Source organism: Schistocerca piceifrons, chromosome 3 (assembly GCF_021461385.2).
Source record: "Schistocerca piceifrons isolate TAMUIC-IGC-003096 chromosome 3, iqSchPice1.1, whole genome shotgun sequence".
Taxonomy (NCBI): domain Eukaryota; kingdom Metazoa; phylum Arthropoda; class Insecta; order Orthoptera; family Acrididae; genus Schistocerca; species Schistocerca piceifrons.
Genome location: NC_060140.1, coordinates 277555254 through 277571709, shown reverse-complemented (window position 1 = coordinate 277571709; position 16456 = coordinate 277555254). Strand labels below are relative to the sequence as shown.

The 16456-nt window shown below is 44.8% G+C and overlaps 1 protein-coding gene across 3 annotated transcripts in view; it reads right to left on the bottom strand.

The window, feature by feature from the left end:
- Positions 1–16456, bottom strand: part of LOC124788124 (collagen alpha-1(XVIII) chain-like) — a 674174-nt gene that overhangs the window by 348558 nt on the left and 309160 nt on the right. For 2 of the 3 annotated variants that reach the window (XM_047255257.1, XM_047255259.1), the window contains exon 3: positions 6284–6372. In XM_047255257.1, the coding sequence (XP_047111213.1) occupies positions 6284–6372 (89 nt within the window). The remainder of the gene's footprint in view (positions 1–6283; positions 6373–16456) is intronic. The other variant, XM_047255258.1, reaches the window with a different exon arrangement.

Genomic DNA, 16456 nt, shown 5'->3' with positions numbered 1-16456 from the left:
GTAAAAACTATATATTCATCCTTCATTTCCTCAATAGCAAATTCAACTTCAACGAGAGTAAAATCGTTAGTTCGGTAGTTCCGTCTGCCATCATTCACCCGATTACTTGTGTTTTTTCGCAACATGTAAGTGCTATTATCCGTCTTTTTCAACACATAATTCTCACAGTCTGGCCGGCCGGTGTGGCCGTACGGTTCTAGGCGCTTCAGTCTGGAACCGCCTGACCGCTACGGTCGCAGGTTCGAATCCTGCCTCGGGCATGGATGTGTGTGATGTCCTTAGGTTAGTTAGGTTTAAGTAGTTCTAAGTTCTAGGGGACTGATGACCACCGATGTTGAGTCCCATAGTGCTCAGAGCCGTTTGAACCATTTCTCACAGTCTGTAACAGCATTCGTCTCAGGCAACCACACGATTTAGAAATACATTAAAGGAAAATCGCAAAACCCGAAGATTTCCTCATACACACACGTAGCTCCCTTCGCTTTTATTCCTGGAAACCCATCTTCATCTTCACTAACTTTTTGTGGCTGTGGATCACACTTACAGAAAACTTTCTGAAAGTAAACTTTGCCGCATGTGAATGTAAAAACTATATATTCATCCTTCATTTCCTCAATAGCAAATTCAACTTCAACGAGAGTAAAATCGTTAGTTCGGTAGTTCCGTCTGCCATCATTCACCCGATTACTTGTGTTTTTTCGCAACATGTAAGTGCTATTATCCGTCTTTTTCAACACATAATTCTCACAGTCTGGCCGGCCGGTGTGGCCGTACGGTTCTAGGCGCTTCAGTCTGGAACCGCCTGACCGCTACGGTCGCAGGTTCGAATCCTGCCTCGGGCATGGATGTGTGTGATGTCCTTAGGTTAGTTAGGTTTAAGTAGTTCTAAGTTCTAGGGGACTGATGACCACCGATGTTGAGTCCCATAGTGCTCAGAGCCGTTTGAACCATTTCTCACAGTCTGTAACAGCATTCGTCTCAGGCAACCACACGATTTAGAAATACTTTAAAGCAAAATCGCAGAACCCGAAGATTTCCTTATACACACACGTAGCTCCCTTCCCTTTTATTCCTGGAAACCCATCTTCATCTTCACTAACTTTTTGTGGCTGTGGATCAAACTTACAGAAAACTTTCTGAAAGTAAACTTTGCCGCATGTGAATGTAAAAACTATATATTCATACTTCATTTCCTCAATAGCAAATTCAACTTCAACGAGAGTTCATTCTTTCTTATTTTTCAGGTAGGATCACACAGAATGATTCCCCATTTACGCCTACACATTACACCGAGATGACAAAAGCTATGGGATAGCGATATTTACATATACAGATGGCGAAGCTGTCATTAGTACTCAGGTGGTTCTTGTAGAAACGTTTCCGACGTGATTATGGCCGGAATTAAGAGATTTTGAACGCGGAATGTTAGTTGCAGTTAGACGCAAGGTACATTCCATTTCGGAAATAGTTAGGGAATTGAATATTCCAAGATCCTCAGTGTCAAGAGCGTGCCGAGAACATCAAAGTTCAGGCATTATCTCTTACCATGGACAACACAGTGACTGACGGCTATCTCTAAACGATCGACAGCAGCGGCGTGTTTGTAGAGTTGTCAGTGCAAACCGACAAGCAACAATGGGTGAAAAAACCGCGGAAATCAACGTGGGACGTGCGACGAACGTATCCGTTAGGACAATGCGGCGAAATTTGGCGTTAATGGGTTATGGCAATAGACGACCGAAGCGAGTGCCTTTGCCAACAGCACGACATCGTCTGCAACACCTAACCTTGGTTCGTGACCATATCGGTTGGACTCTAGACGACTGGAAAACCGTGGCCTCGTCGAATGAGTCCCAAATTCAGCTGGAAAGAGGTAATGGTAGGGTCCGAGTATGGCGTAGACCCCACGAAGCCATAGACCCAAGTTTCAACAGGGAACTGTGCCAGCTGAGCCATTCATTGACTTCATACTCCCAGACAACGAGGTCATGTCATCGGGCCACAATTAATGGCGACAGGTTTGGAGAACATTCTGGACAATTCGAGTGAATGAATTGTCCACCCAGATCGCCCTACATGAACCGCATCGAAAAACTTGTGGGACATAATCGAGAGCTCAGTTCGTGCACAACATCCCCCACTGGTACACATTCGCAATTATGGACGGCAATAGAGGCAGCGTGACTCAGAATTTCTGCAGGGAACTTTTGAGTCCATGTCACGTCGAATTGCTGCACTACGCCGGGGAAAAGGAGGTCCAACAGGTATTAGAAACTATCCAATGACTTCTGTCACCTCAGTGTATATACTACATGCCATTAAAATTGCAACAGTAGGAAGAGTTGTAAATAACGGGGAAAATGCAGGATGGAATTTGTAGGTGATTTGGGGGTATACAGTGTGTCAAATTTAGTAGACAAAGCTGTCAGCAACAACGGCTCCAACCCAGCAAATCGAGTCAAATTCACATTGGATGGCAGGTATAGTCACATCATTCCATGCAGCTTGATGTGTCGACAGAAGTGCCGACACAGTGTGGTTTGAGGGGACCGCAATGCACGCTATAAGCTCACGAAGGATGGCGTGAGGTCTGAAACAGGATACGTAATGAATGCTATAAAGAAAAGTACGTAGCTTCTGGAATACTTAACTTTAATCCATCCTTTTGGTACATCTGGAGATTGTGGCGATACAAGTGAGACTCTTTAGATACAAGCTATGTAAGGCTAATGGCGCCTTGCTACGTCGTAGCGATGGACTTAGCTGAAGGCTATTCTAACTATCTGCTCTGCAAAAGAGCGAGGCTTCGTCAGTGTAGTCGCTAGCAAAGTCGTCCGTACAACTGGGGCGAGTGCTAGTACGTCTCTCTAGACCTGCCGTGTGGTGGCGCTCGGTCTGCTATCACTGAAAGTGGCGACACGCGGGTCCGACATGTACTAATGGACCGCGGCCGATTTAAAGCTACCACCTAGCAAGTGTGGTGTTTGGCGGTGACACCGCACAGCTTTAACTCTAAATCAGATATCGCCAGTCGTAGTGGCAGGCAAGAGGCGGCTTCTCAGTCTCATGGCAACCTCTGTCCAGTTGTTTTCAGTGGGTGAAAGAGATCAAAAACGTGTTGGTGAGGACAACAAGATCTTTGAGGGACATCGAGGAAGATCAGAACAGCTCCGACAAATGGCACTACTGCGTTATCTTGTTGAAAAACAAAAAAGATCACATTGTTGATGGGATCCAACCACCAGCCTTCAGAGGTTCTAGACGCTACTGTCTGGAGCTGCGCGACCGCTACGGTCGCAGGTTCGAATCTTGTGGATGTGTGTGATGTCCTTAGGTTAGTTAGGTTTAAGTAGTTCTAAGTTCTAGGGGACTGATGACCTCAGAAGTTAAGTCCCATAGTGTTCAGAGCCATTTGAACCTTCAGAGGTGCGAAATGTAGCGCTTGCTGTCCAAATTACTGTTCGTGAGAGTTACAGTTCGTGGTGTTACGTACTCAGTATGTAGAATCGAATACAATCACTGCAGCTGCTGGGCCGGTAAAATGATGATGAATGCATTCTGGCTACTATCGCTCCCCTTGGAGCTTCCACTCAGAGCCACGCCCATAGTGAGGCTGTACACGGAACCTGGACTTCCCAGAGAAAATGGCGTGATGACACTCATGTGTCCGATGTTGTTGTCAGGTGCATCATAGTCTGCCTCTCTCTGTTGCTGCAAAAGGGGGGCTTACCAATAGTCGACGTGCTGTTGTGTCGGTTGGTGGTGCTTCAGATGTCGTCCCACTGTGTTGATACTTGTCTTGCTATAGAGAATCTCACTCCTTGATAGAAAACACGGAACGTGGCTTTGGGATCCTACTTGGCTGTGCGAGCAATATACCTGCCGTCTCGGGCGCTAGTCGTAGGACAGTTGACACTCTGTATGGCGTTGAGTGTGGCGCTCTTGAACCTATCGATCCCACATTTCCATGACAGTCGTAGGGTCAATGCTAGCAGCAATGTCGCGGAACGATAAGCTGCAACTTTTTTGTTTCCGAATTCCGAAACGTAGACTTTTCTCCTTCTTACCTGAGGCAAAGCACGATCTTCTCACAAACAACAAACGTTAAATGCCATTTTTGAATGACAAGCCGGCTCAATAAACTGTCCTTGTATAGAGAATTTTGCTGCCATTTCTCCTACCTTCTTTGCGCAGTTGCGATATCCTAGCTTATACTACACTTCATGCCAGTTTTGCGTTTGTCGCTTGTCACTTTTCATGGTGCTACGATAGGCATTCAATAAGTAATGCAACACACTTTTTTTCTTGGCCGATTCGGTTTGTTGTGGGACATTATGGAATATTACCGCTGCAACCCCAATAGTTTGATGACGTTCCGATAGGTAGCACCGCTATACGTAGCCTTCAAAATGGCGACTACAACGGAGGTGCGTTCCTAGCAGAGCGCTGTCACTGACTTTCTTTTGGTGGAAAACCAGAGCATCGCAGATATTCGTAGGTGCTTGTAGGTTATCTATGGGGACCTGCCAGTGAACATAAGCATGGTGAGCCGTTGGGTGAGGCGTCTGTCATCATAGAAACAAGGTCGCGCAAAATCTTGTCCAATCCCCTGCGTGCCCGCCGGCCGCACACATATGCGGCTCCTTCAATCTTGGAACGTGCGGACACTCTCATTCGAGATGGTCGATGGATCACAAACAAACACCTCGCTGCTCAGCTGGACATCTCTCTTCATGTTGCTGACACACTCGTCCACCAGTTGAGTACTCAAAGGTGTGTACCCGTTGAGCTCATCGCCACCTAACAGAAGAACACAAAGAGCAACGAAGGTCCATCTGCGTTGAATTTCTTGTGCGTTACGAGGCTGATCGTGTCAATTTTTTGTCGAACTTGATCACAGGTAATGAAACATGGGTTCATCGCTTCGAACTGGAAACTAAACAATGCGTTATGTGGCGCTACGCAACCTCTCCACCGAAAAAAAGGATCAAAGCCGCTCCCTCAGCCGGTAAAGTCATGGCGCTGCTCTTCTTGGGCTCTGAAGGGGTTATTGTGTCTGATTTCCTTCGCCATGGCGCAACAACCAACTCTGAAATGCATTGTGCTACCTTCAGGAAATGAGAGACGACTTCATGGGCCGGCCGGATTGGCCGAGCGGTTCTAGGCGCTACAGTTTGGAACCGCGCGACCGCTACGGTCGCAGGTTCGAATCCTACCTCGGGCATGGATGTGTGTGATGTCCTTAGGTTAGTTAGGTTTAAGTAGTTCTAAGTTCTAGGGGACTGATGACCTCAGAAGTTAAGTCCCATAGTGCTCAGAGCCATTTGAACCATTTCGACTTCATTGTGTTCGTCGTCACAACAATGCAAACGAACTTCTCCTTCTCCAGGAAAACACAAAGCTTCACACAAGTTTGCTCACCCGAGAGGAGTTCACAAAATTTGATTGGACTGTTCGTCATCCACCCTACAGCCCGGATCTCGTACCTTCCGACTACCATCTGTTTGGCTCTATGAAGGATGCACTCGGCGGGAGGCAATACGTGGATGATGGGGAGGTTACTGATGAAGCAAAACCTTGGCTCAGACGTCGACCACGAGAGTGGAATCATGCTGGCATAGAGGCCCTCCCGGTAAGATGGCGTAAGGACGTCGCATTGAAAAAAGTGGTACAATTTTGGTACACATTTTTGGAATACAGTGATCAATAGATTATTATATTTTGACTAAAGTTCAGTCTTGATCACACCATTTATGTTTCAATGACATAGGTAACCGGTTTCGGTTATTATTACATAATTATCATCAGACCCATGGCTCCCTTAGGATGGTAGGCGGAGCTCTCCTCAGCTGCTACGAAGTCAACTGATGTAGCAGCTGAGGAGAGCTCCACCTACCACCCTAAGGGAGCCATGGGTCTGATGATGGTTATGTAAAAATAACCGAAACCGGTTACCTATGTCATTGAAACATAAATGGTGTGATCAAGACTGAACTTTAGTCAAAATAGAAAAAAAGTAGTATTGTAGCCGAAAGAGTGAGGAATAATATGGTGTACTAGAATCCCGATTAAAACCAACCTGCTTTCAGAGAAAAAGTTGCATAGCATACTGAACGCCCCTGCAGTGTACATTAAAACTGTTGACGCTGCCATCGAAAAGGGAACCGCCTTGCCTACTTAAAGCATGAATTCACTCATGGAAATTCGTAGGTCGGTTTTGAAGGTCATGTAATCTACTGAGCTAGAGAGTCCAGCTAGAGAGAGAGCCAGTAACAACACTTACAGTCCATCGCTTGGGCGCTGAGGACGGTCTGCAAGGCCACGGCGACGAAGGCTGCGAAGCTCAGCATCCACCTCTGATGCCGTTTCCTGCTGAAACACAAGGCGCAGATCGTCACATAAGGCATGCCGTAGCCTGAACACAATGCAGTGCAGATATTACTAACATAGAAATCAGCATCTAAAACTGTTGTGACCAGACGAAAGTACAGTCGTCGATTTTCTCCACAGGATTGATTGATAAGTTGCAACTGTTATCGATTATTAACTCGATAACTTGAGGCACAAGTCCATCAGAAATTTTAATTATCACGTTGGGCCTATAATACGATGTTGACTCCTTCAGTTGAGATCACGCACTGGGCGAGCTGTGCTATGCTTGACACTATATCGACCTCAGGGTGAAGGCGCTGCTATGCTGAGAGGGAGGTGTGGCCTTCAGGAGCACCTCCCAGAAGTCTTTGCGGACTGCAGCCAACCCTCGCTAACGTCTGTGGTATCGATTCGCTTTGTTGACTTTGGTGTGTCAAGGCGATCCTTGTACGACAACACAAAAATTATTATAATGTTGGGTATCATGTCAACATGTGGGGCGCTAATCTGCTAGAAGTACGGTTGGATTGATCACATTGGTTATAGTTTATGGTATGTGATTTACTACGCAAAATTCTACTCCATTCTAATCCGCCTCTATAGGTCAGGTTTCATCGCGTGTAGTATGTTGTTCAACTGCAACGTACCTTGTTCTATTCCAAGAAGATTTCATCACTAGTATTTAGCTATAAAGGGCGAGAGGGATGATGAGTTAAATTTTCTGACGGTCACACTTTGTCCCAAATGTGTTGGGTGTGCCTCGCGGAATGACGTCAGGTGACGCTGTTGATGATTCATCTACTGAATGGAAGCACGGCGGTTCCATTGGTGCTACTCGAGACAAGTAAGTGGAATGCCGGCACAGGGATTCATCTTCTCTCTTTCTTTCTGATCCGTCACAACGTCACACAGTGTTATACTGTATACCTAATCATTGTCGCCCACGCTCTGTAGACACAGGTGAAACTTCGTAAGAGGCCAAAGGAAGGTGGTGGCACACCACCTCCGCTATGATCTTCCACAGCACAAAAGCGCGTGATTCCCGTAATGAAAAGAGCCACGTGTAGCAGCGTGAAGACACTGAACTCACATTCGGGAAGACGGAGATTGGATTCCATCCAGATTTAGATTTTCCATTAGTTTCTCTAAATAGCTTCAGAAAACAGTCGGGATGTTTCTTTTGAAATGGAGGCACTCGAATTCCACCAACATTCCTCCTCAAATCGAACTTGTGCTTCATTTCTAATGGCCTCATTCTACATCGGAGGTGTGGTGTGCATACTGTAAGACCTTCGGTACACACACCATCAGATTATTCGAATGGTCGCTCTAACGAAGTAGGCGAGGGTCAGCAATATGTCTCGTGGTCTTATCGTGGCGTGTTTATCTTCTTCCGTTAGATCAGACGATAGAAATGCCACTTGCACGCTTAGAGTAGCAGATTGACGGTGACCAACTTTAAACAGAACTTGATTAATTTTCACACACGTTTATTAAAATAATAAAAGCATAGATATTACGTAACTTGATTCTGGAAGCTGTTTACAATTGACAATCTGAAGTTCCTTTGGTCTTGGTACGTTAATCTTATTCTCACATATCTCTGATACTTGACAAAGTGTCTATACATTTCTCTTCATGGCTATGTACAGGAATATGATAATCTTATTAGGCGCAGACTGAAACTTGACTATAGACTGGTACAGACAAATGTAGACTGGTACAGACAGGTGCAGATAAATACAGATTCGTAAAGATCAATGCAGACTGACTAATCGGAGGTCTGTACACTCGTAATACCTCGCGTGTTCGCGAGGAGAAGAGGTTCTACGTTAGCAGCAATCTCATTGGCTGCATTACATATTAATATGCGAATCGGCGGAAGCAGAATTTGGTCCGTCTCTAAGACAGCGCCATCTCGTAGTGCGGAGACGGACGAGCGCTGCGCCTGCGCTGTTGTGCTTAGTGGGGCGCGCTCTCTTGGGAAAGTTGTGTACGCGCTGACTACGCAGAACTATGTACACAACAGGAGGTCAAATCTAAATTTTCCTTTCTTTTTGTCTGTATTGTACCAAATATCTCACTAACTGTATTCGGCTTTGACTTTGAGTTGGCTCTAAATGTGAAAAACATAGATTTACCATTAAAATAAATTTAACCATCCTTCCTTTCTGGAGCGCTTTATCCAGCCAAGATCGATTCGGAATTGATACGGTTCTCCTCCAATTTCGCGGAGCACCTGCCATACCTTTAAATAGGATATTATTTCACGGAGGGGAATGTGTACCCCTTCTGTTTGCGTCTAGTGTAATCGCATGGTCAAATGTGATATAGTGTTACGAAGTGTATGAACATCGTGTATTTGAGGTGGAACGTGGGAATCAGCCAGATATTTACTTACAATGTGAGAAAAAGCCTAAATACCGGATCCAAGCTGGCCGGCATACTGGTTACCTGTCATTAATCCGCGAGATGGGCGCGTCTCCCCGTATCCCGGAAGTGGGCGCTTTTACGCACTCGGCTAACCACTTTGGTCTCAAAATAAGTTTCATGTGCGATTTAAATGACTGAGTGGAAAGTAAATGGACAATATAAATATCAATAGAGTGTTACGATCTAGGGGCTACGATGGTGGGTGAGTTATTGTCTTACAATGCGAGTCTAGGACCTACGAATGGTAGACCTCGGCATCAGCTCTCTGCAAGGAAAAAAATGCCTTACGAAGGACTGTATTGTAATTAGAGGACAATGGCAATAAAGAACTAATGATGGAGCCAGATCAAAGCATCCCGTCAGCATTACATACATGAAAACCATTTAAAGCCCTTGAATAAATATGAGATGTGAATTGAATACACGATGCTTATGCTATTTGGTTTTGGTAAAAGTAAAGACCGAATTTTCGGTAGTTCCAAATAATATTAATTTACGAAATACGATCCCAGCCTTTTCCTCAATAATTGTTTTAAATCTACCTGTAAGGTCAATTTTACTTAACTAATTATCGTGACTGCTGTATTCTGATACCTAAGTCTGTATTAATGCCACCTTTTACTGTCATCCGCACAGCTTCTCGATCTCAAGGATAGCATGAATCTTATATATGTCCTCTGACTGTACTTTGTTTTAAAGAAAAATTCTGGTGCCTCAGCATCGTCTTTTCTTCTCTTGCTTGGCAGTGTTCCTTCTGAACGGAAGGATTGGAAAAGAGTGTGTAACGTTATGTTGCAAAATTTTACTGAAATCATAATATTACGAACATTTACTTCAGTCGTTTGTTATTTGTTTCATTCCTTGTCCTAATCAGCTTTTTTTCAAAAAATTAATTGTCTACGTCGGTCGTCATACTACGAAGACGCAACCTTAGATTTCATCCCCCCCCCCCCCCCCTCCCGAAGTCCGATATTATTGCGATGAGTCATCCTCCCACAAAATCAATACAGATACTGAAACTCTTAACTATCTTTTCAGTGTCACGCGTCATCGCATTGAAGATGGACCGCCAGTATAGTCTTCGCCGATTTTTATTGCTCCCGTCATCAATATGATCTCACTTTCTCTCTTTTGTTTGTCTTATTCCTTACAACCAACATTTAAAAAAATTAACATTCAGAGGAAGAGCGCTTACACTGCCCAACAATTACTTTACCTGTATTTGTTATAGTTATTACCTGGTAATGGCCTAGGAAGCCAACAACCGGTTGACAAAGAAAAACTACTGTTACTGTGCATCTAGAAAAGGGCTTTCTTTCCTTTTCCGATTTATTAATTACTTCTTTTTGCAAACTTCTTAACTACACAAATATGGACATTCCCATGCAGTTAATGAATCATACGCTCTTTCTCTCCAACAGACATTGCAATAACGAATGTGGAAGATTATTATCTTATTTCAGGACGCACAGACAGCAAAACCATGATACCAAGGATGATAACACTATCTATATTGCGATAATTTTATCTGCAGTTGTGACACTTATCAGTTGTAGGTGGATTACACTTCTATTTTCTAGTCTCAATATTCTTACAATAATAGTTTGTTACGTGTTAATCGATTTGACGGTAAATACCTGAAACACGCTCCTTTTGTAAAGAAATAAATAGATCTTAAGTCCAATTTGAAAATCCGTTCTCCATAATTAAAATATATTAATTTAAACACTAAAATAAATTAACATAGACTCTACGTCGCATTAAAAAAAGGCAACAGTCTGGTTTAATGCCTACTCACAGAGGACTTGCCGAATGACCATAACCTGCAGTGAAAGCTTTCGGTGCATTCACTTTGCTTGAATCGTTTCAAATGCGATGTTTCTGAAGGTGAGTATATGTTGCATGCTACGGAGCGGTGTGGCATGACGAAAACTGTCCGCATCCAGCTCCAGTGTTCTCTAGCACTTCTCATACGGGTATTTTGTCTTAGAGTGTGTTTAGTAGTGAGTGAACAGATTCAACAGTGATAATGCTGTACGTTACGTATTTCAAAAATTTACTGCCGATAGGAGAAAACCTGAAATACACTCCTGGAAATGGAAAAAAGAACACATTGACACCGGTGTGTCAGACCCACCATACTTGCTCCGGACACTGCGAGAGGGCTGTACAAGCAATGATCACACGCACGGCACAGCGGACACACCAGGAACCGCGGTGTTGGCCGTCGAATGGCGCTAGCTGCGCAGCATTTGTGCACCACCGCCGTCAGTGTCAGCCAGTTTGCCGCGGCATACGGAGCTCCATCGCAGTCTTTAACACTGGTAGCATGCCGCGACTGCGTGGACGTGAACCGTATGTGCAGTTGACGGACTTTGAGCGAGGGCGTATAGTGGGCATGCGGGAGGCCGGGTGGACGTACCGCCGAATTGCTCAACACGTGGGGCGTGAGGTCTCCACAGTACATCGATGTTGTCGCCAGTGGTCGGCGGACCGGACCGCAGCGACGCACGGATGCACGCCAAGACCGTAGGATCCTACGCAGTGCCGTAGGGGACCGCACCGCCACTTCCCAGCAAATTAGGGACACTGTTGCTCCTGGGGTATCGGCGAGGACCATTCGCAACCGTCTCCATGAAGCTGGGCTACGGTCCCGCACACCGTTAGGCCGTCTTCCGCTCACGCCCCAACATCGTGCAGCCCGCCTCCAGTGGTGTCGCGACAGGTGTGAATGGAGGGACGAATGGAGACGTGTCGTCTTCAGCGATGAGAGTCGCTTCTGCCTTGGTGTCAATGATGGTCGTATGCGTGTTTGGCGCCGTGCAGGTGAGCGCCACAAGCAGGACTGCATACGACCGAGGCACACAGGGCCAACACCCGGCATCATGGTGTGGGGAGCGATCTCCTACACTGGCCGTACACCACTGGTGATCGTCGAGGGGACACTGAATAGTGCACGGCACATCCAAACCGTCATCGAACCCATCGTTCTACCATTCCTAGACCGGCAAGGGAACTTGCTGTTCCAACAGGACAATGCACGTCCGCATGTATCCCGTGCCACCCAACGTGCTCTAGAAACTGTAAGTCAACTACCCTGGCCAGCAAGATCTCCGGATCTTTCCCCCATTGAGCATGTTTGGGACTGGATGAAGCGTTGTCTCACGCGGTCTGCACGTCCAGCACGAACGCTGGTCCAACTGAGGCGCCAGGTGGAAATGGTATGGCAAGCCGCTCCACAGGACTACATACAGCATCTCTACGATCGTCTCCATGGGAGAATAGCAGCCTGCATTGCTGCGAAAGGCAGATATACACTGTACTAGTGCCGACATTGTGCATGCTCTGTTGCCTGTGTCTATGTGCCTGTGGTTCTGTCAGTGTGATCATGTGATGTATCTGACCCCAGGAATGTGTCAATAAAGTTTCCCCTTCCTGGGACAATGAATTCACGGTGTTCTTATTTCCAGGAGTGTACTTTTAGAACCAATAGCTTGAAGATAGAAAATTGGTGTATCGCTTTAGACACCAAAATATGTATTGCTCAAAGGGTTTATTCATATTCCACCAATGGAAATGCTGCTTTACAAACGAAATAGTATCCGCCATCAGGTGTTAATACTTGTAAAATTCGCACTGGTTAGAACAATGGTAGCGGAAGGCATGTTTATCGCCACAAGTTGGGCGGAAAATTTCAAAACTATTCACACAGTTTTGTCTACTGAGGAAACAAAGCACCGTTGATGGTCATTTGTAGAAAGTGATGTTAGAGTTTAGCGTTTCTTCCATACGAAGAGCATTAGCGACGCAGCACAGTCTGATTTGTTGAAGAATGAGGGGACATATCGGCAATAGCATTTCTTTACTTTTCTTTCTCATAGAAGCAGGAACTATCTCAATGCACGGCTAAATTATTTAGGCAATTGGAAGTGAATTTCGATATTATCTCTTTTCCACTGCGGTACTTCATCTGACCTGGAAAACAATGATGCTGGAGTGATTTTAAATGAATATGTAACACTGAGAAGAATTTCAAAATCACATGGGAATTCCAAAAATAAATTACTGGACAGAGCTTGCGAAGAAACCAAGCGGCAAGTTAGTGTCTGCTCAGTCATTAAGAACCAGCTAGTTTCGTTGAGCAGTGGTAGTGAGGAATCAACTACAGTGGACGACGAATACAGTAATACGTAAGAAAAATAAAAGACGACGTTTGGTGCACAAAACAGAACGAAATTCAGTTGCTGCAGAACAGTGGAATGATTGATATGAACCTTAGAATAAAATTATGGGTGATGGAAAAACGCCATGGATATTTAGAAAAGTAAATGAACACGTTTGATACACAACACAAAAAAAATTCTAATGCTGTAAAATAGTAAAACGAATGATGTATACTTTAGAGTAAAATTCTGGGTGATGGAGAAACGTCGCTGACATTTGCAATAAAAGAAATTTAAATGTTGTAAAACAGTCAAAAGACTGTTGTATACTTCAGAATAAAATTTTGGGTGATGGAAAAACGTCGCCGACATTTAGTCCCTTGAATGGAAGATTTTTCCATTTTCTTCAGTTTTATGCTCTCTGTCTCTTCTATAGGATGCGAATGCGGTTGTGGTGTAGATTCTTTGCGTTGAAACACGTACTGAATTGCGAGAATAGGTACCTCACGAAGACGTGTGGGAAGACTGGTTTGTGTGCTTCAGTGTGACGTTGTTGACATGACGACTTTACTAGTCTTTCGCTTCGAACCTGCAGGTACTCAAGTCCATAGTAAACAAAAACACACCTGGCATATGGCAGCAGAGCAGCGTTGGTGAGTTTGTTTGTTGACTGTAATGTATGTCAAAACGATTCAGACACAGTTCCCTTGTAGACAGCACCAAGAAGAAAAAATCAAAGCGTGTGCGTACCATGATGGAATTTTCTGCCAGGAAAGACGTAGCCGACGTTTACGAAGAGAATGGTTATAAGTTCAAAAACGTTCGCAGATTGTAGTCTGTTACTGGAAAGGCAGATATAATCGAAATTTATTTCTTCTCTTTTGAAAGAAAAATGACGCCTGGCAGCCTAGTTTTATGTGGCAGGTCATCGGTGGCGTGAAGTCAGGCACACGGTTTTGAGTATCACGTCAGTCTTATGGACATACTGTCACATAACCGTATGACAACACATAGTGCATTGAAAATTTTTGAAACTAATTAGTATCTTACAAAGTAGCTTCGCGATGTTGAAAGAAAGATTAGGGTTTAATGTCTCGTCGACATCGAGGTGCCGGCCGGTGTGGCCGAGCGGTTCTAGGCGCTTCAGTCTGGAGCCGCGTGACCGCTACGGTCGCAGGTTCGAATCGTGCGTCGGGCATGGATGTGTGTGATGTCCTTAGGTTAATTAGTTTTAAGTAGTTCTAAATTCTAGGGGACTGATGACCTCCGATGTTAAGTCCCATAGTGCTCAGAGCCGTTTGAACCATTTTTGACATCGAGGTCATTAGCGGCGAAGCACGAGCTCGGAATATTTCAAGATGGGAAAGAAAATTGGCCATCCTCTTTTAAAGGAACAATACCGGTATTTGACTGCAGTGATTTAGGGAAATCAGGAACACCTAAATTTGGAAGGTAGGACGGAGATTTCAACCGAAAAAAAAATGGTTCAAATGGCTCTGAGCACTATGGGACTTAACATCTGAGGTCATCAGTCCCCTAGAACTTAGAACTACTTAAACCTAATTAACCTAAGGACATCACACACATCCATGCCCGAGGCAGGATTCGAACCTGCGACCGTAGCAGTCGCGCGGTTCCGGACTGAAGCGCCTAGAACCGCTCGGCCACCGCGGCCGGCGAGATTTCAACCGACGTCCTCCCGAATGCGGGTCCAGTGGACTAAACACTGCGCTATTTCACTCAGTGTCGTGGTACTGGCTGCCGTAATCTACGACTTTTAATCATTTCTCCTGCATGTTGCAGAAAGTGATAAGCAAATATTTACACTTTTATTTCTCTTCTGAAATACACTGAGGTGACAAAAGGTATGGGATACCTCCTTTTGCCCGGCATAGTGCAGCAACTCAAAGAGGCATTGACTCTGCATGTCGTTGGACGTCCCCTGTAGAAATAGTCATCCATGCTGCCTCTATAGGCATACACAATTGCAAAAGTGTTGTTGGTGCAGAATTTTGTGCACGAACTGAACTCTCGATTACGTTTTTTAAATGTTCGACGGGATTCATGTCGGGCATTACAGATGACCAAATCATTCGCACGAATTCCCCAGACTGTTCTTCAAACCAGCAGCAAACAACTGTACACTGCTAAAATATTTGGGAACATGAAGTCGATGAATGGTTGCAAATGGTCTCCAAGTAGCTGAACATGACCATTTCCAGCCAATAGTCGGTTTAATTGGATGAGAGGACCCAGTCCATTTCATGTATACACAGCCCACACCAGTATGAAGCCAACACCAGCTTACACAGTGCACTGTTGACAACTTGGGTCCATGGTTTCTTGGGGTCTGCGCCACACTGGAACCCTATCATCAGCTGTCACCAACTGAAATCGGGACTCATCTGACCAGACCACGATTTTCCAGTCGCCTAGAGTCCAGTCGATATGGTCAAGAGTCCAGGAAAGACGCTGCAGGCGGTGTCGTGCTGTTAGCAAAGGCACTCGTGTCTGTCGACTGCTGCCATAACCCATTAACGCCAATTTTTGCCGAGTTCTAACGGATATGTTCGTCGGACGTACCACACTGATTTCTGCTTTTATTTCAAGCAGTGTTTCTGGTCTGTTAGCACTGACAACTCTATGCAAACACCGCTGCTGTCGGTCGTTAAGTGAAGATCTTCGACCATTGCGTTGGTGAGAGACAATGCCTGAACTACGGTATTCTCAGCACACTGTTGGCACCGTGGCTCTCGAAATATTGAATTCCCTAACGATTTCCGAAGAGGATTATCCCATACGTCTATCTGCACTTACCACTCTGTATTCAAGTCTGTTAATTCTCATCGTGTGGCCATAAACACTTCGAAAACCTTTTCACATGAATCACTTGAGTACAGATGACATTTGCGCCAATGCACTGCCCTTTTATACCTTGTGTACGCGACACTGGTGTCGTCTGCATATTTGCATATCGATATCTCATTACTTTTGTCACCTCAGCATATTCTTTGGTTACTTAATACGAGTTAGGAAACAATGTGGAGCGATTAGCTATACTCCTACTGAACACTATTCTTAACACGAACTTCTCTTCTTGATCTGGATTTTTTGCATCCCCCCCCCCCCCACTGGTTTCTTGTGAATGCTGTGCATTAGTCGTCAGTCTCAATGCTTTTTACCTGTTGATTCCGGGATTTACAAAGTTGTACGCATTACAGCTACATTTTAGGAGGCTGTGTATTGTACTGCAAATGCTAAGAATCTTCCGTCTACTATTGATCTCAGGTTCTAAATAGTATCTTGGTATCTTTATCTTTTCAGAAGGCGAACCGCTCTTAATTTTGAACCTACTAATTTATTTCTGTTCTTCGACGTATTAGAAACATACAAGCTCGAATGCTTTCATATACACTATATGACAAAAAAAGTGAAGCACTCAGAAGATATCTCCGAATGCCAACGTAACTTCGCACACGTGCACACCA